General features: G+C 47.0%; 1 protein-coding gene across 2 annotated transcripts; it reads right to left on the minus strand.

Moving 5' to 3' along the window:
- Nucleotides 1-1622: 1622 nt before the first annotated feature.
- On the minus strand, nt 1623-18716 carry tbx2b (T-box transcription factor 2b). 2 transcript variants are annotated; one of them, XM_072456172.1, is made up of 7 exons: nt 17806-18716; nt 15981-16248; nt 12003-12149; nt 9528-9604; nt 8733-8890; nt 7650-8257; nt 1623-2088 (listed from the first exon to the last, which is right to left on the minus strand). In XM_072456172.1, the coding sequence occupies exons 1-7, from the start codon at nt 18177-18179 to the stop codon at nt 1651-1653; spliced, it is 2070 nt and encodes a 689-aa protein (XP_072312273.1). In that variant the 5' UTR covers nt 18180-18716; the 3' UTR covers nt 1623-1650. The 2 variants fall into 2 exon arrangements, with proteins under 2 accessions (XP_072312273.1, XP_072312262.1); XM_072456161.1 differs by having other exon boundaries at nt 1624-2088; nt 12003-12152; nt 17806-18715.
- Between the last annotated feature and the right edge of the window lie 2285 nt (nt 18717-21001).

Below are 21001 nucleotides of genomic sequence, written 5' to 3' on the forward strand. Positions count from 1 at the left end.
CAGAGGTCACGTCCGGCCTGCAGAGGTCTGGACGTCCGGCCTGCAGAGGGCGCTACAGCTCTTCGTCTGCTGTGTTTGTTTCACCAAGAAACAGAAACACAAAGACTTTTGTTCAACTTAAAGTATTTAAACTTCATTCATAAATAAAGATGTAATAATCCTCAAGACGTGTCATTAATATTTAATTAACAAGGATCTAATTCCTTCTGTCAAATTATTAAAAACTCTTTAAACGTTTAAAGACAAATAAACTCAACCCTGATTTTTAGCTTTTACTGAACAAATACAAATAAATGTTGAATTTACAATAGTTTTAATATTTTGAGATATTTTACCATAAAATAAACCTTTGATGTTCAAAAAATGTGTTTTTTATTACATATTTTTTAATTGGAGCAAATGGACATTTCTAACCTGGAAATTAAACTTATTATTATTCTTGATTTAAAACCATTCGAGTTAAAGTTAATGTCTGAAAATCAACTTCATTTTTATATTTCACATGTTTTTAAAATGTTTATAAGTCAAAAAGATTAATTTAAAACTCAGTCTGAAGCTAAAATATATGTGTTTATTATCATATGTAGACTTAAGGGCTTAAATGAGGCTTAAAATAATTGTGTTTTAAAGCCGTAAACCAGGAGAGGCCAAGTATTCTCCTCTGAGGGCCCTATGGGAGGCTCAGGGCGGAGGCTCCACAGGGCCCGCGGTCACTGGTGTAAATATCACATTTCTGTTAAATATTGGCTATTGAATCTATTATTTAATTCATTTCACGTCATATTTATTAATAATAAATCATAATAATATATAAAGTCCAGACGGGCCGAATTATGAAGACAAACGGGCCGTATGTGGCCCGCAGGCCGTAACCTTACAAAAGTGACAATACAATGTTTTTTTCAGCACAATGATTTTTTATTGAAATTGTGAGACAATCGAGAGAAGAAAAAAACAACAAAAACGAGCGTTACCCGGACAACCAGCATAAACAAAGAGACTTTCTTTTTTTCCGTTTTTATTAAATATATGTATGAATATTTATGAATGAAGCGTCCGGAGTGAGAAAACCTGAGGTGCTTTTCAGTCGATCTTTTATTTTTTCAAATGTTCAAATGCAGATGGTCGTCATGGCAACACGTCCTTAAAAAAACAGAAAAAAAACACAATCGAAACAAACCGACAAGCGCTAAATAGCTCCATATTTCACAGGAATATTTCAAACGGGATAAAGAGGAGAAAGCAACAATTATATACAGGCTAATAATAATATACAGTCTGAATAAATTAATACCGATCGGATACTTTTGGATCTAAGCTTTATTTACACATTTCTTCATTTTTTTAATTACATAAATAGTCGTCGATGTAAAATGATAAATGTTTCGCCCGGAGGAACTCTTCCAGCCCGAGCCCGCCGCCGTCGTCCACGTCCACGCCCATGTCCACGGCCACGCCCACGGCCACGCCCGACGGAGGAGAAGATGACGCACGAGACGCCGGCTGCAGGAAGTGTCCCGGAGCGAGACGCGTTCAGATGAAAAGAGGAATTCCAAGTTCTCGTACGTGTTCTGTCCTTCGCCACGAGCTGAACAGGACCTGGTTCCTCTGGTTCTTCTGCGAGTTCCCGTAGAGTCTGTGGGCGTGGCTTCACTTGGGGGACCCGGTGGCAGAGGACAAGTCGCGCTGGCCCTCCAGACCGCTCACGAGTCTCTGAATGCTCTGCAGCTCGTTCACAGAGTCTTTGATGGAGTTCTTGGGCGAGGCGCTGCCCCGCCCGCTCAGGCACAGCTTGTGGTTGAGCTCGGGGGCGGGGCTGGACTCCCGGCTGCCCGCCTTGGAGCAGTCGGAGCCGGACAGGAGGCCGGCGGAGAGCAGGCCGGTGCCGGGCGACTGCGGCAGCGAGACGGGCAGCTGGTACGGGTTGAAGCGCAGCCGGGGCCGCGCTGAGCTCAAGAACGGGCTCCGGGACAAGGGGCCCGACGAGCTGGAGCCGGGCAGCGCCGAGGCCGAGGCGGCGGCGGCGGCGGCGGCCATGTAAGTGTACGGGTACGGGAAGAGACCGCCGAACGGAGGCATGTGCAGACCCTAAGGGAGACACGAGGGGGAGAGACATCAGAACATGGGCCCTGAAAGGACTGTAGAATATACATAGAATATACATAGAATATATATAGAATATGTATAGAATATATATATAGAATATACATAGAATATACATAGAATATGTATAGAATATATATAGAATATGTATAGAATATATATATAGAATATATATAGAATATACATAGAATATATATAGAATATATATAGAATATACACAGAATATACACAGAATATACATAGAATATATATAGAATATATATAGAATATGTATAGAATATATATATAGAATATATATAGAATATACATAGAATATATATAGAATATATATAGAATATACACAGAATATACACAGAATATACATAGAATATATATAGAATATGTATAGAATATATATATAGAATATATATAGAATATACATAGAATATATATAGAATATATATAGAATATACACAGAATATACACAGAATATACATAGAATATATATAGAATATATATAGAATATACATAGAATATATATAGAATATATATATATAGAATATACACAGAATATACATAGAATATATATAGAATATGTATAGTATATATATAGAATATACATAGAATATATATAGAATATATATAGAATATATATAGAATATACATAGAATATACATAGAATATACATAGAATATATATAGAATATATATAGAATATACACAGAATATACATAGAATATATATAGAATATACGTAGAATATATTATGTACATTAGGTCATCGCTTATTCAGAACTCGACTATTAAAATAATCCTCTTATTACTTATTTAGTCATGAAATAACTGGTTTCATCAGGTCAAATTGAGACGATATTGCCTGAATAAGATGCGATAAATGTGAAAATGTCTTTATATATATATATATATATATATATTTTTTTTTTTAAAGTAAATTCAAATATTTTATCTTTTTTTGACATTTTGATGACCTAATGTCGTGTAACTGTTCTAAAAGTCATTTTTATGTGTTTTCGAGTCTGTTAGGACCAGATAAAAATGACATGATCAAAATATGATTATTTTTGATCGGTAACAATGACAAAACATGAAAAGATGGCGTCAGTTTTTTGTGTTGTATTTTTGTAAAAGGAAAATCCACAAATATTGAACCTGTTTTTGCCTCATTTCCGTCTCTGGAGCTTTTGTTTTGCTCAAATAAAATTTCATGAAGTAAAATATAAACAGGAAGTAGTTTTCTCGTTGCTGCTGAAACGAGGGGGAGATAAAGGCCACTCCAACTCAACACAATTCATTCCCTCATCGCTTGGACTCAGAAATATGTTATTTAAGCAGAGAAAAGTGTAACACTGATAAATGAACTGCTTTTTACTTCATTTGACATTTTTAGCCTTTTCACATTTTAGTTATATTTCACATTTTAGTTATATTTCACATTTTAGTTATATTTCACATTTTAGTTATATTTCACATTTTAGTTATATTTCACATTTTAGTTATATTTCACATTTTAGTTGTATTTCACATTTTAGTTATATTTCACATTTTAGTTGTATTTCACATTTTAGTTGTATTTCACATTTTAGTTGTATTTCACATTTTAGTTGTATTTCACATTTTAGTTGTATTTCACATTTTAGTTGTATTTCACATTTTAGTTGTATTTCACATTTTAGTTGTATTTCACATTTTAGTTGTATTTCACATTTTAGTTGTATTTCACATTTTAGTTGTATTTCACATTTTAGTTGTATTTCACATTTTAGTTGTATTTCACATTTTAGTATTTCTCACGTTCTTCCGTCACATCGACATAGTTCTGTCTGGCCCCGGCGGCTGCAGTACCTGGAGTGGCCACTGGTCAAACGTCAGGACCGAGCGGCACTGCCTTATCCAGGAAATATTATACATCCATTTGGGGGAAAAAACAAAAGCTAGCTTGCCCTGACGTGCTATTGAATGCGATTTGAGGCAGAAATGTGCAAAATGTTGATACTGATTGTTTTATGAGGCTCAAAAAGCTCGTGACCAGGACGAACGAAACAAACTCCGGCCGTGTTTATGATGTCGTGATTTAAAGCTCAAGTGCGTTCCCAGTGCGTTCCCAGTGCGTTCGGAGTGTGTTCCCAGTGCGTTCCCAGTGCGTTCCCAGTGCGTTCGGAGTGTGTTCCCAGTGCGTTCGGAGTGTATTCCCAGTGCGTTCCCAGTGCGTTCCCAGTGCGTTCCCAGTGCGTTCCCAGTGCGTTCCAGTGCGTTCTGAGTGTGTTCCCAGTGCGTTCCCAGTGTGTTCCCAGTGCGTTCCCAGTGCGTTCCCAGTGCGTTCCCAGTGCGTTCCCAGTGCGTTCCAAGTGTGTTCCCAGTGCGTTCCAGTGCGTTCCAGTGCGTTCCCAGTGCGTTCCCAGTGCGTTCTGAGTGTGTTCCCAGTGTGTTCCCAGTGCGTTCTGAGTGTGTTCCCAGTGCGTTCTGAGCGTGTTCCCAGTGTGTTCCCAGTGCGTTCTGAGTGTGTTCCCAGTGCGTTCCCAGTGCGTTCCAGTGCGTTCTGAGTGTGTTCCCAGTGCGTTCCCAGTGTGTTCCCAGTGCGTTCCCAGTGCGTTCCCAGTGCGTTCCAAGTGTGTTCCCAGTGCGTTCCAGTGCGTTCCAGTGCGTTCCCAGTGCGTTCCCAGTGCGTTCTTAGTGTGTTCCCAGTGTGTTCCCAGTGCGTTCTGAGTGTGTTCCCAGTGCGTTCCCAGTGCGTTCTGAGCGTGTTCCCAGTGTGTTCCCAGTGCGTTCTGAGTGTGTTCCCAGTGCGTTCCCAGTGTGTTCCCAGTGCGTTCCCAGTGCGTTCCCAGTGCGTTCTGAGTGTGTTCCCAGTGCGTTCCCAGTGTGTTCCCAGTGTGTTCCCAGTGCGTTCCCAGTGCGTTCTGAGTGTGTTCCCAGTGTGTTCCCAGTGTGTTCCCAGTGCGTTCTGAGTGTGTTCCCAGTGCGTTCCCAGTGCGTTCCCAGTGCGTTCCCAGTGCGTTCCGAGTGTGTTCCCAGTGCGTTCCCAGTGCGTTCCCAGTGTGTTCCCAGTGCATTCCCAGTGCGTTCCAAGTGCGTTCCCAGTGCGTTCCCAGTGCGTTCCCAGTGCGTTCTGAGTGTGTTCCCAGTGCGTTCCCAGTGCGTTCCCAGTGCGTTCCCAGTGCGTTCCCAGTGCGTTCCAAGTGCGTTCCAGTGCGTTCCCAGTGCGTTCTGAGTGTGTTCCCAGTGCGTTCCCAGTGCGTTCCCAGTGCGTTCCCAGTGCGTTCCCAGTGCGTTCGGAGTGTGTTCCCAGTGCGTTCCCAGTGCGTTCGGAGTGTGTTCCCAGTGCGTTCCCAGTGCGTTCCCAGTGCGTTCCCAGTGCGTTCCCAGTGCGTTCCAAGTGTGTTCCCAGTGCGTTCCAGTGCGTTCTGAGTGTGTTCCCAGTGCGTTCCCAGTGTGTTCCCAGTGCGTTCCCAGTGCGTTCCCAGTGCGTTCCCAGTGCGTTCCAAGTGTGTTCCCAGTGCGTTCCAGTGCGTTCCAGTGCGTTCCCAGTGCGTTCCCAGTGCGTTCTGAGTGTGTTCCCAGTGTGTTCCCAGTGCGTTCTGAGTGTGTTCCCAGTGCGTTCCCAGTGCGTTCTGAGCGTGTTCCCAGTGTGTTCCCAGTGCGTTCTGAGTGTGTTCCCAGTGCGTTCCCAGTGTGTTCCCAGTGTGTTCCCAGTGCGTTCCCAGTGCGTTCTGAGTGTGTTCCCAGTGTGTTCCCAGTGTGTTCCCAGTGCGTTCTGAGTGTGTTCCCAGTGCGTTCCCAGTGCGTTCCCAGTGCGTTCCGAGTGTGTTCCCAGTGCGTTCCCAGTGCGTTCCCAGTGTGTTCCCAGTGCGTTCCCAGTGCGTTCCCAGTGCGTTCCAAGTGCGTTCCCAGTGCGTTCCAGTGCGTTCCCAGTGCGTTCTGAGTGTGTTCCCAGTGCGTTCCCAGTGCGTTCCCAGTGCGTTCCCAGTGCGTTCCCAGTGCGTTCCCAGTGCGTTCGGAGTGTGTTCCCAGTGCGTTCCCAGTGCGTTCGGAGTGTGTTCCCAGTGCGTTCCCAGTGCGTTCCCAGTGCGTTCCCAGTGCGTTCCCAGTGCGTTCCCAGTGCGTTCCCAGTGCGTTCCCAGTGCGTTCCAAGTGTGTTCCCAGTGCGTTCCAGTGCGTTCCAGTGCGTTCCCAGTGCGTTCTGAGTGTGTTCCCAGTGTGTTCCCAGTGCGTTCTGAGTGTGTTCCCAGTGCGTTCCCAGTGCGTTCTGAGCGTGTTCCCAGTGTGTTCCCAGTGCGTTCTGAGTGTGTTCCCAGTGTGTTCCCAGTGCGTTCCCAGTGCGTTCTGAGTGTGTTCCCAGTGTGTTCCCAGTGTGTTCCCAGTGCGTTCTGAGTGTGTTCCCAGTGCGTTCCCAGTGCGTTCCCAGTGCGTTCCCAGTGCGTTCCGAGTGTGTTCCCAGTGTGTTCCCAGTGCGTTCCCAGTGCGTTCCCAGTGCGTTCCAAGTGCGTTCCAGTGCGTTCCAGTGCGTTCCCAGTGCGTTCTGAGTGTGTTCCCAGTGCGTTCCCAGTGCGTTCCCAGTGCGTTCCCAGTGCGTTCCCAGTGCGTTCCAAGTGCGTTCCAGTGCGTTCCCAGTGCGTTCTGAGTGTGTTCCCAGTGCGTTCCCAGTGTGTTCCCAGTGCGTTCCCAGTGCGTTCCCAGTGCGTTCCCAGTGCGTTCCCAGTGCGTTCTGAGTGTGTTCCCAGTGTGTTCCCAGTGTGTTCCCAGTGTGTTCTGAGTGTGTTCCCAGTGCGTTCTGAGTGTGTTCCCAGTGCGTTCCCAGTGCGTTCTGAGCGTGTTCCCAGTGCGTTCCCAGTGCGTTCTGAGTGTGTTCCCAGTGCGTTCCCAGTGTGTTCCCAGTGCGTTCCCAGTGCGTTCTGAGTGTGTTCCCAGTGTGTTCCCAGTGTGTTCCCAGTGCGTTCTGAGTGTGTTCCCAGTGCGTTCCCAGTGCGTTCTGAGTGTGTTCCCAGTGTGTTCCCAGTGCGTTCTGAGTGTGTTCCCAGTGTGTTCCCAGTGCGTTCCCAGTGCGTTCCCAGTGCGTTCGGAGTGTATTCCCAGTGCGTTCCCAGTGCGTTCCCAGTGTGTTCCCAGTGCCTTCCCAGTGCGTTCCCAGTGCGTTCCCAGTGCGTTCCAAGTGTGTTCCCAGTGCGTTCCCAGTGCGTTCTGAGTGTGTTCCCAGTGCGTTCCCAGTGTGTTCCCAGTGCGTTCCCAGTGTGTTCCCAGTGCGTTCCCAGTGTGTTCCCAGTGCGTTCCCAGTGCGTTCCCAGTGCGTTCCCAGTGCGTTCCAAGTGTGTTCCCAGTGCGTTCCAGTGCGTTCCAGTGCGTTCCCAGTGCGTTCTGAGTGTGTTCCCAGTGCGTTCCCAGTGCGTTCCCAGTGCGTTCCCAGTGCGTTCTGAGTGTGTTCCCAGAGTGTTCCCAGTGCGTTCTGAGTGTGTTCCCAGTGCGTTCCCAGTGCGTTCTGAGTGTGTTCCCAGTGCGTTCCCAGTGTGTTCCCAGTGTATTCCCAGTGTATTCCTGTTGTGTGTCGGGCTCTTACCTGCGACGCGAGCATGTGCTGCGACAGGTGAAACGGGAACGCCCCTCCCGCTGCCGCCGCCGCCGCCACCGCGCTCTGACTCGACAGGCTCCCGTTCTCCAGCGCGCTGGCCCCCGACACCGACGCCAGCAGGTGGCTCATGCCCATGGCGGAGAAGGCCCCGGCCGGCCCCATGGCGAACTGGCTCGGGTGGAAGAGCAGCGGCGACCCGGAGCCCAGCGGGTTGAAGAACTGCTGCCCGTGCAGGCCGGACAGCGCCAGGCTCTGCAAGTGTCCCGGGCTGAAGTGGGCGCTGTCGGTCTGCACCATGAGCGGGGAGAAGGTTTCTTTGCTGGCGCTGATGCCGCCGCCGCCGCCAGACGAGTCGCCGCCGCCGTCTTTGGACAGGATGTCGGCGGCGTCTTTGCGGCGCTCGGCCTTGTCCTTCTCCGGGCCGCGGACGCCGAACAGGCTGTGCTCCTTCTTGTCGGCGGCGGGTCGGTCCCGGACGCGCTCCTCGCACCGGGAGCTGAAGGGCGACACGGGCTCGGGGCCCGGGCTGGTGGAGCCGGGGCAGGCGTCCTCGTGCGGGTCCAGCTCGGGCTCGCTGTCCGTGCACGTCTTGTCATCTGAGGACGGACACGAGGAGACAAAATGAGACCGCTGAGCTCCGCCTGCAGCTCAACCAGGAAGTGCCGGCCCAATGCAGCGCTCTGATTGGCTCAGCCCAGCGTCACGTCAGCTCCTGAGTAAGTGTTGTTTTTACAACACGAGAACACGGAACAGAAACGCTTTAAACGTGTCGTCCAGTGTTTTTGTCCAATTTGATCCAAAGTCCAACAAATGTGATTTAAAATTTAGTCCAAATATAATCGTCATGTTTGTTCAGTCAAGTATTGTTTTCTCTTCTAAAGTCGTAAATGTTCCTGAATATATTATTACTACATTGACATAACTGTAAAGTGATGATGTCAATATAATGTTTAATGAAGTGTTATTTGGATTAAACTGTCACGTGGTTTATATCGATCCCTCAGTTAAACCGCATCAGAACTGTACAAGTCTCATATGTCAGAATGTTTGTGGACAAAGGAGCTCACGCACCTCGCCCGGGTCTGAACCGGAGCGGACTCCCCCCGGGGCCCAGCGGGGAGTGGCCTGTGCCGCCCGGGGTCTCGCCGGAGGAGGCGTCCGAGTCGGCGGCGTCACGGTCCTTACACTGGTCCTCGTACATGCGCAAGGACGGCATCGTCAGCTGTTTCCTGAGGAGAGACGAGGCAGCGTGAGATCAGGGGTCCGAGGGTCCGAGGGGTCTGACATATATGTATATATACACACACACATATATATATATATATATATATATATATATATATATATATATATATATATATATATATATATATATATATATATATATATATATATATATATATATATATATATATATATATATATATATATATATATATATATATATGTGTGTATTTATTGACAGTTTTAATGTGAAATGAGCTTTGTCAGGACGAGTGATGAAGACGTGTGGTATATATATATATGTATATACACACATATATATGTATATATACATATATATGTATATATATGTGTGTATGTATGTATATACATACACATATATATATAGGATGATGTGTATGTATGTATATATATACATATACCACACGTCTTCATCACTCGTCCTGACAAAGCTCATTTCACATTAAAACTGTCAATAAATCATAATAAATAAATAATGGATTATGTGATTTTTATACAGTTCTACTTTCACAGCCCTATATTCGATTATTATTATTATTATTATCATCATGATTATTAGTATTATCAACATTATTATTATTATTATTTTGTCCGTTGATCATTTTCACATTTGGTCTTTACCGTTTCTCTCTGCGGCCGTTCCCCGTGTCTCTGAATCCTTTAGCGAACGGATTATTGTCGATTTTCAGCTGCGTGATCTGCAAAAAACACACTGTGAGTCCACGACCCCGGGACGTCACGTCACGTCACGACACGTCCCCGGTGCTTTGTTTAAACACCAGCCGCACGTGCTCCGCGCTGGGATCATCACGGCGGCGGCGGTGACGGGCCCCGAGGGAGGGAATGACGGGCCCCGCGGGAGGGATTCTGCTGCACGTGGCGGTACCGGAACAGATGACGTGAGAATCAATAATGCACGTGCGGTTTGGGAAGCGGCGGCAGTGACACGTGACCCCGCGGCTCTCTTCAGCGTCCCCTCGCGGCCTGAAGGAGCGCGAGACCTTTCATTTATATTCTTCATTTATAATTCTGTTTTGCAGTTTTATTACAACATTTGACAGATTTTGTACGTGTTGTGACGTCATCATCACAGAGCTTTAGTCCCCGCCCTTTTCTAACCCTGTGTGTCATGATGATGAGTGACTGACAGGTCTGAAACCACATGATATTTATATTTGACTAAACATTTTCACCACTTTGTGACCATTTCGTTTTTACTGTTACTTCTGTAAATGTAAATGTAATTCCACCTCTTATTACCAAGTATTATCTCATAAAAAGGCCCAACATCGATATAATTGACACAATATGTATGAATAACTTGCCTGAAAACACCTTTATTTTGTTAAAAGAAATGGAATTAATTCAGATTCAGTCAAATCGAGTTACTTGAAAATATGAAATAAAACGTCAAAATTACTCTTTTAATTATGATTTTTGTTTCCGTTGTGTCAACAAAATGAAGCAAAGAATTTAAACCAACAATTTTTGCCTTTTTTACACATAAAATGCCTGGATTTTAAAACAAAAGATCACGCAATAAACAACCAGGAACGAGTCTGAGCGAAGCGCCGCGCTCGAGGGCCCCGGCGCTGCGCTCGAGGGCCCCGGCGCTGCGCTCGAGGGCCCCGGCGCTGCGCTCGAGGGCCCCGGCGCTGCGCTCGAGGGCCCCGGCTCCGCGCTCGAGGGCCCCGGCTCAGCGCTCCTCAAACGCGTGTGATCGATGCCGCTCGTAAAGTTTTACGGCAGAAGCGTGACCTCTGACCCCGAGAGAGAGAGAGAGAGAGAGAGACGCGTTTGCGTCGCGTTTGCGTCGCGTTTTAATCGCGTTCTTATTGATCAGAAGCACGAGCCTGAAGAGTCTGACATGTTTAGAGTTTATTAATGTATGTATTAATGTAATGTAACATGTGATGTATTTGAATTATTAGCTGTATTAGATGTGAGTACTCATGGATTTAATATTTATAACATAGAAATGAGAAACAGTTTGTACTTTCCCGGGTTAAAAACCTCAGAATGAGATTTGAGGCTTTTACTTTGGTAAAACTTCCTGGACTTTTCATATTTTGTGACTTTCTGAGATTAATCTCAGTTTCTCCAGTGAAATTACATCATGCTCCACTAAAACACTTCCACGAGCAGGAAAAGACATGAAGCAGAAGCCAGATTTAGTCCTGGTTTAGACCTGGTTTAGTCCTGGTTTAGACCAGGTTTAGTCCTGGTTTAGTCCTGGTTTAGTCCTGGTTTAGACCAGGTTTAGTCCTGGTTTAGACCTGGTTTAGACCAGGTTTAGATTCCAGAGGGAAATGAGGCGACCTAGAAAATCCGATTACTTCTTGAGTGAGGGTGCATGTGGGCGGAGCCACGCACCGAACACGTTTAATTTATGAATGGAGCTGTTTACAAGCCTGGACCAGGTCTAAACCAGGACTAAACCAGGACTAAACCAGGACTAAACCAGGACTAAACCAGGACTAAACCAGGACTAAACCAGGTCTAAACCAGGTCTAAATCAGGACTAAACCAGGACTAAACCAGGACTAAACTAAAGCAGTGTTTCAATGATAAATCGACTAATTGTGACTCGCCGACTATAAAAATAATCATATTTGGATTATTCTGGCTCACGGTTCATATTAAACACAAAACGATCTTTTAGACCAAAAACAGTGACATTTTAAAATCAAAATGTCAAGAACGAATAATCAGTTTCTGCTTCACACTTAAACTATTCACGAGTCAGAACGTCAGAATTGAACTTCTCTTTGTTTACGAGGCTGAAACTTGAACTCAAAACCCTTTGGTCGGACGTCACCACAAACAAACTGAAAACACACTTCACACATTTACAAATCTAGTCAAATAAAACTAAAAGAGTTCAACACTTTGCACCTCTGATAATGAACGTGCTGCAGCCGTAAAATGTCCTCCTTTCTTTGCCCTGGATGTGACTCGTGTGTGTTTTGTGTGTGTTTTGTGTGTTTTGTGTGTGTTTTGTGTGTGTTTGGTGTGTTTTGCGTGTTTTGTGTGTTTTGTGAGTGTTTGGTGTGTGTTTTGTGTGTGTTTGGTGTGTGTTTTGTGTGTTTGGCTCACCTTGTCGTTCTGGTAGGCGGTGACGGCCACAAACTCGGTCTCGGGGAACACGTAGGTCCTGAAGGTGCTGTACGGCAGCTTGAGGATGTCGTTGGCGCGAACGATGTGGAAACGCGGCTGGTATTTGTGCATCGAGTTCAAGATGGTCTGCTCCAGGACACACAAGGCCAGGAGAGCGTTAGCACCGACACACAAGTGCAACACAACACACACACACACACACACACACACACAGACACACACACAGACACACACACACACAGACACACACACAGACACACACACACACACACACAGACACACACACACACACACAGACACACACACACACAGACACACACACAGACACACACACACACAGACACACACACACACAGACACACACACACACACACACACACAGACACACACACACACAGACACACACACACACAGACACACACACAGACACACACACAGACACACACACAGACACACACACAGACACACACACACACAGACACACACACACACAGACACACACACACACACACACAGACACACACACACACAGACACACACACACACAGACACACACACAGACACACACACAGACACACACACAGACACACACACAGACACACAACACACACACACACACACAGACACACACACACACAGACACACACACACACAGACACACACACAGACACACACACACACAGACACACACACAGACACACACACAGACACACACACAGACACACACACAGACACACACACAGACACACACACACACACACAGACACACACACACACACAGACACACACACAGACACACACACAGACACACACACAGACACACACACAGACACACACACAGACACACACACAGACACACACACAGACACACACACACACACACACACACACACACACACTTAAAAAAAAACGCTCGTAAAGTTGATTCTGATTCGGTCGTTTTTGTGACAATTTCATGACTTTTTCGTTCACAAAGTTTGATTTAATAAAAAAAGCAAATGAAGGATTTTATTTCACAACAAAAAATAATCATTAACAGAAAAAAATACCATTTTATTGGTAATTTTTCTTCTCACAATTGAATGTTGTATTTGTTACTGAGATAAAAGAGTTGAATTAACACATTGTCCAAGGCCAGATTCAAACAAACTTCATTTTCATGAAATAGAGTGAATTAAACTATAGAACTGGAGCTTTGTTTTTACATTAATGAGCTTCATAATGACAACAATAATAATTAAAAAATACGAAATCTCGTTGTGTTTTTTCTTGATTTCTGTTTAAACTAAATAATGTAGAAATAAAACTTAACTTTTATGGCTCATTTTGTCATTTTACTTCTTTAAAATGTTAATATTAATAATGATAAATAACTTTTAGGACATAAACACGTTTCAGGGCAAAAACATAATTAACAAGTAAATGCATTATGGGTAAAATAAGAAGATTCAGTTTTTTAAAGTGTTTTCTGTAGAAAGTAAATAATTAAAATGATCTGAACTTAATCATCATTTGCAGAAAAGTGAAAAACGCGGGACACATTTATTTTTCTTTCACGATTGAACCTGGAAACCGGAAGTCATTCTTTTTACTCACAACTGCGTGATACACGTAAAAACGACCCTGAAGCGGCGCGACCGCCACTTCGCCCCGTTAAACGCGTTACGTCACCGCGTAAACCCCGTGCGTGCGTGAACACCGCGTCACGTGAGCAGGAGCGCGCGCCAGCAGCAAATAAACACTTTTATCTTTTTTTTTTAAACATTCTGTGAAAGTGACAAAACACAAGATTTCACAATTTAAACTCTGAGACCTGGAGTTTTGATTTGCAGGATGATTCCGGCGGTTCAGAGCCTCATGTGTTGAAGCTTTAACCTAAAGAGTTCTAGAATCATCTTCTATGAAATAAATGACGTCACACACACAAAAACAATGCGAATAAAACGTCTAATGTCTGTTTTATTTTTATTTTGTATCGTATTTTTGGGTCAAATGCGCGTTTCCGGCGCGTTTCAGGCGCGTTTCAGGCGCGTCAAAGCGTCAGTCACAAATCAGAGGGACAGACATGTAAATAGTGGATTTGTTTTCTTCAAGGACGTGTCACTCTCTCACTTAAGCACACTTTCTGTATGCAAATCCAGCAGCAGAGGACAGAGGACAGAGGGACAGAGGGACAGAGGAGAGAGGTGCAGAGGACAGAGGACAGGGCAGGCCCGGGTCTACAGGGGTGCAATAGGGTGCATTGCACCCTCATTTCAGGCGTGTTAAATAATTACACTTGATGGAAGTAAATAATCTTTGCACCTCAGTCAGTTTGGTCTAGACTTGGGCCTAGGACAGAGGACAGAGGACAGAGGACAGAGGACAGACAGAGAGGGGCAGAGGACAGAGGAGAGAGGACAGAGGAGAGAGGACAGAGGAGAGAGGAGCCGAGGCGCGCGCGCTGCTGTTCTGCTCTTCAAAGACAGGGAGCAGTATTGACTCGCGCAGAGTCAGTGTCTCACTGACGTTTCACCTCAAAAACACGGTTCTACCTCAGACTTCTTCTTTATCAGGATCAGGATGATTATTATTATTATTCTGAAGTTAAAGTCGCAGAAGCAACAGAAAAGTTTCTTTCTGCTGAAGAATGAGATTTGAATCATAAACTACATTTTTGTGCCAAATGGTCAGAACCAGGAGCCTCCAAACAAAAGCACTTGGAGCTGATTCAATGTTAAAAGAAGAGGACATTAATGCTCTTGAGTCACTTCCGTGTCCTTCAGAAGGTTCTGGAGGATTATGGACATGAATATACTTAAAAGGAGAGTTGAATAGTACAAGTATTCTTCTGTAGTAAAGTATATTTGCAGCAGGAGGTGAAAGTGTGACACATTAAGTCTATTCTGGGCCAAAGTGTTTTTGGTTTCCTCACGTCAAACAGTCATTTTTTAAACACTTTCAACATCTTTTGGCCTTGACACTCGCGTCAACGACACCGCGGGTCACGCGGGCCCGGGCCCAGGCTCACGCCACCCAGCTCTGCCCGGGCCCCTGCGCCTCGTGTGGGGGGAGGGAACCCGAGGCTGAGTGACCGGGGCCTGGAGGAAACAACACGTCCAGAGCCGCGCGGCTTTAGTGCGGGTTTAGATCGCGCGCCACTTCACAAATGTCTCCTCATTTTACACAAATATCCACAACATTTCTAACCACGTATTTAGTCACAATATTTGAATTTATACCTCACGTTTTACACTGGATTTCAATTTTGACGCAAAGGAACTTTTGGACAAACATTTGCTCAACTTCTTCCCATTTTGCACATGTTTATTTTCTCTGCAGTGTTCAAAATAAACTGGTAACTAATTAAAATGGATTCGTAACTGAATAAAATGCCTAAACGTCGTAGAGTTAATGTGAGGAATAAAATAACGTGTTTTCGTGGCAATTAAAAAGGTGCAGGTGAATAATTAATTCAAAAACGTAGGTAAAATGTACATATCCAGTGTCAAAATCCTACGGTACATATTTGTCTAATTTCAAAACGCTAATTTCTTTAATTTTGCAGGATTTATCCCCTAAAGTGGCCTTCTTTTCTGTCACTTACACCGGTCTAATCTCTCCATATTGCGCAGGGCCATTTTGGCCCCTCGACCCACTTCCGCAGATGTTTCATTAAAGATTCACGCGCCCTTAAAGAAAATATGCCCCAAATTGTCAAATATGTTAAACAGTCACACCTCAAACAAACACACACATGCAAATGAAGGCTTTCTTAATCCATCTTTTATAGCAGTTGCGTCTTTGTGTTTCCACGCCTCGTTTCACAGATTTGACTCTAATCGCGGCGCGTCCGTCCCACACTTGGACTTCTATCAGCCCCGGGGTCCCGGGGCCCCGGGGCCATTTGCAATTCAAACATCGACAAGCAACAACAACAAAGCAAAAGTAAAAGACAAATATAAAATGGAGACTTACAAATCCGTGCTTGTCGGAGATGTTGTTGGTCAGCTTGAGTTTGTGGAACGCCACGGGTTTGGCCATCCACTGCTCCCCGGTGGCGGGACTGTCCGGGTGAATGTACATCCGTTTGGGCATCTCCGGGTCCGCCTTGCCCGCCACCATCCAGCGCGAGTTGTGGAACTTGTAGCGGCAGTCGTCCGCGGCCACGATGTCCATCAGGAGGATGTACTTCGCCTTCTTGTCCAGTCCGTTGATGCGCACTTTGAACGGCGGGAACATGCGCCTGGACACGGGGACACGGGGACACGGGGGACACAAGGGAAGAGAGAGAGAGAGATTACAACGAGAGCCACAGATGTAGAGAAGCTGCAGACGGTTGTTCTGGCGGTTATGGCTCGTGTCTGAACGCCACATAAACACCGCGGGACGTTGTTTGGGACGTTGTTTGGACGCGTCCCGCCGCGTCCGGAGCCGCGTGGACTCTGGATTCCCGGGGCACCAAAGGGCAGCGCCGCCTCGACTCCCAGAGATAAAGCCGAGATAAAGACCCCAAGACTGAGAATGACCCTCGAATATTCCAGAAATGTCCTTTGATCACGGGCTTTTATCGCGCTCAACTTTCACCCAGTTTTCTCTCTGTCCGGGACGTTTGAGCATTTTTTGGACACGTTTGTGCAACTTTGACCGAGCCAAGAACCGTGTGATCCCGGTGTGTTTACGGTTTAATAACGTGAGACTAACGTGTGGAAATAAAGGAAATCTGCACCGCGCGCGCACGTTTGTTCAAAGTATTGTTGAAAATGTAAATTAGCATCGACTTTTTGAGCCAAAACTCACACTGACCGAGTCTAATTCTGAAAGTAACAGATGAGTTTAATTTTAAGATGTAACAGTGTGTAACATGTAAAAAAACATGTGTTCATTTTTGTCAGATTTAGACTTATATTCTGTATTTTTCATTTAGAAAGTGACTTTTATGAAACAAAAGGCCTGAGGTTAAAATCACCTTAAAACGAGCCTGTGTTTTGCACGTTTGACCTTCTCATTTGGGACAAAACGTCTATTTTTGCTGCAGCTTTTTCAAACCGGAGCAAAAACCGCGTCCGAATCGTTATAAATAAAATGCAAACGCGACGTGTTTGTCACGCGTCGTATTCTCTCCGTGAGCGTGAACCGGAGTGACAGACGCGCAAACACACGGCGCCCGGGCCGTGGAGCGCGTGGAGCGGGGAAGACACGGGGAGCAGACCGGGAGCAGACCGGGAGCAGACCGGGAGCAGACCGGGAGCAGACCGGGAGCAGACCGGGAGCAGACCGGGAGCGCACGGGGCCACGGCGCACCAGCCGCGGCCCAAACGGAGGCTTTGCTTTACGATCACCGGGACAAAACGGAGACTAAACCAGGACTGGACCCGGAATTAGACCTAGACTAGACAAGGACTGGACCAGGACTAAACCACGTCCACGTCAGGACTAAAATTGTCTCGATTTACGACCAAATAACGAGTAAAATGTGACGCACTAAATGTTGTCAATGTGATTTATTTGTCTGAGAATATTTCAGCCAAAACGACAAAGATGTGGCTGAAATATGTGAATAAATAAAGATCGATGGTTTGTTGATAAAAATGTCAACAATTATAAACTAAAACCACTCTAATATTTCTGATAATTCTGTTTGAATTAAAGTAAACGCCGCGTGCATTTCCCCTCAGCCCCTTCAGACGTGGAGCCTTATGTTCCATAAGTCTTTGGAATCAGACGCGGCTCCGCGCGGCTCTTTCTGCTCTTTCTTGTCACATTCGGTCCGTCTCGGATCACCCGCCTCCGGGGCTCTTACCTCCCGGACTTGGTGATGACCATCTCCGTCCCGAGTTTGTGGAACTGGTCCCACAGGTCTTTGGCTTCCAGCGTGACTTTGGGGTCGTCGTCCACCTCCTCCTCCGGCTCCAGGCTCTTGATGCCGCGGAGGTGAGTGGCCTGGTGGTGGCTCAGCGCCGGGTGCAGCCCCGCCGCGGCCGCCGCCTCCGCGGCTCCCGCCAGCCCGTGCTCCGGTAGCGGCTTGGTCAGCGCCCCGGGAGGAAGGCTCAGCGTCGGGAAGAAGGACGGCTGCGCGGCCGCGAGGAAAGCGGACATGGGGAAGTCGGTCGCCCGGTGCGCGTGGAAAGGGTGATAAGCCATCGCAGTCCCTGAAGTGAAAACTGGATCTCTCATCGGTGCAGCCACAGCGAGCGACGTGAAAAAACGACGGTGATAGTCTCGGTCCCGCGGTATCTCCACAAAAGTATAGTCCAAGAAGCGGCGGCGGCGGCGGCGCGGTGCGTGTCGGACTCACAGCTCCCTCTCCGTCCCGTGGTGCCGCGGTGCGCGCTGCTGCTGTGTGCGTGTGCGCTGCTCGGCTCCGCTCATCCCACTGCGAGCGCTGCGTCCCGACCCGCGACTATCTCACATGTCCGTCCTGCGCCTAATGAACCAAGCCCCTTTGATTGCTGATTTTACGCTTTCTGGACCAATTGTAAGGCCCCATAGGCGTGGTTCTGACAGCTCCCGCGTCGCGAGGGGGGGGGGGCACGAGGTGTCGGAAGCATTAGCAGTAGGAAAACATGTCAACAGAATAAAATATTAACCAATGACAGGAAAGAGCGGGGAAATCCCACCCCCGCGTCCCGAGCCAAACACCGGGTCAGCGCGCAGTAGTTGGCCGCTGTAGGCATCACCTCTTTCGGCTTCGCGTTTGGACAAAAGCCGCCCCCGTTTTTGAAGAACCCTGTCCCAACACACACACACACACACACACACGGCGGACCCGCTCCAGCCCGGACACATCCAGCCGCGGAGCCGCCTCTTTGTCAAACAAGCCTCCGCCGCGTAACATTCCTCCTGTATCCACTTATTCCACATCAGCCTCCGATTACAGCGCCTCCTGCGCCTCCTGCCCCGGCTCGCGGCGCCTCCTGCCCCGGCTCGCGGCGCCTCCTGCCCCGGCTCGCGGCGCCTCCTGCCCCGGCTCGCGGCGCCTCTGCCCCGGCCGGGCTGGAGCGGGACGAGCCGCTGCAGCAGACGCGTCAAAACGAGCGTGAAACTCGGATGGAAATTACAGGCAAAGCGCGGAGAGCGACGTCTGACAGGCGCGTGGTGAGTGTGAATCCTCATTACATCTGAAATAAAAGCATTTTTACTGCACTTTTTTTTTTTTTTAATTCTTCTCTTGCGTGGAAATAGGTCAAACGCGTAAAACGGTCAAACAACGCGCCACAAACACGCGGCAGTGACTTTATTCAACGTGTTTTGTGCGTAAACAAAGCTTTACGACCGTTGTTTTCACGCGCGTGTTTTGTGCGTCAAACCGGGCGAGTCTTCCGCGCGTTCGGCCGCGCGCGGCGCCGTGTCTCGTGCCGGTGGCTCCCGCTGACAGCAGAACAAACTCTCACTGCCATAAAAACGTCTCCGGTCATGTGCGTAAACGTGGCCGGGGCCGGGGCCCGCGCGCTGATCGATCGCCGCCGCGCTGCGCTCAAAGGGCAGAGAAGGCGCAGAGACGTCTCCGCCGCGGCCGTATTTCTTCTGGACGTTTATCGGCTCGTGGCGTGAGCCCCGCTGTCAGTCACGAGCCTCCGCGGCGCCGCGCACTTGTTGCGTTTGATCCGCGGCGATTCGCGACCGACGGAATGAAAAAGACGTTTGTTTTTCACGCGTTCGAACCGAATCTTCAGGTTCAAGTTTTCAATTCACGCGTGATATTTATCTGAGCATTTTCCTCCCGCAGAGACAAAAACGCACCGAACTTTAGACTGAACGTGTCGCGCTGCAGGGTCTGAGCCTAAGATGGATTTATTCAAGTTTTGACTCAAAAAATGAGGCAGAATTGGAATTTTTATTACAATTTACGGTCAAATTCAACTCAAATATGAATAAATCGTCCCAAATCCAACTGTTAGTGTTTGTGTGTCAGAATGTAGTGACATGTAACACATTTAACACATTTATGTACCAAATATGCGCCATTTGAACAATTCTTACGCATAAAAGCCCTTATTTAAACATAAAACATTATAAACACTTGTAACCCATTTGTAATACATGTGTAATACATTTGTAATACATTTGTAATACATGTGTAATACATGTGTAATACATTTGTCTTACGTTCATAGAAGTAAAATAAAGTACATTTATCTCTTTCCCTCGTTCATCTGCTCAGACTTTTGACGAGTCAGATCCTGTTGTCAGGGCGAGACAGATATTTGTTAATGATTGGTCCAAAAGCGCGCGTGTCCAGGTGATTTGTGACCGTGGACATCTGACCAGCCGTAAACCACCGGAAGAAGAAGAGGAAGAGGAAGATAAAGAAAGGCCTTTTCCTCTGCACCAAACGAGAGGAAAAGAGAGGAAAGAGAGGAAAGAGAGGAAAGAGAGGAAAGAGAGGAAAGAGTGGCAGTGACACGCACTAAACACGTTGACACGATCCACGCACGTGTGAGTGGAACCGTCGCGTTTGCTTTGATCAAATGAGACGTTTTCATTCATTATTATCATTATGTCCACGCGCGACTGTCCCGAGGTCCAGAAGTCCAACTGTCCAATTGTCCTGAGGTCCAGAAGTCCAGAGGTCCACGCGCGGCGCGACAGGTGACGCGGTGTCGGTGCGTCCGTTGGCTCACGAGACACGCCGCGGGGACACGTCCACCACCCCGCGGGGACACGTCCACCACCCCGCGGGGACACGTCCACCACCCCGCGGGGACACGTCCACCACCCCGCGGGGACACGTCCACCACCCCGCGCGTGTAAAACCTGATGGTCATTATGAAGTCGCGTCCAAAACACCAACGAAACAATATGTAACAGTAATAATACATGAGTTCAAAAGCACGTGTCAATCTGTAATTGGTTTGTTAATTAGTGTTTTTCTAGTTTTAGGGAGAGTTTATGATCCAATAACATCCTCATAATAAAAGAAAAAACGGTATTAAAGCTGCTTCAGGCTTTTATTCTGTTATTTGGTCCTGATCTATAGTCCAGGTTTAGCCCTGTGC

This window comes from Eucyclogobius newberryi, unplaced genomic scaffold, assembly GCF_026437365.1.
Source record: "Eucyclogobius newberryi isolate DKJ021-1_F unplaced genomic scaffold, fEucNew1.0.hap1 SCAF_10, whole genome shotgun sequence".
NCBI classification, from domain to species: Eukaryota; Metazoa; Chordata; class Actinopteri; order Gobiiformes; family Gobiidae; genus Eucyclogobius; species Eucyclogobius newberryi.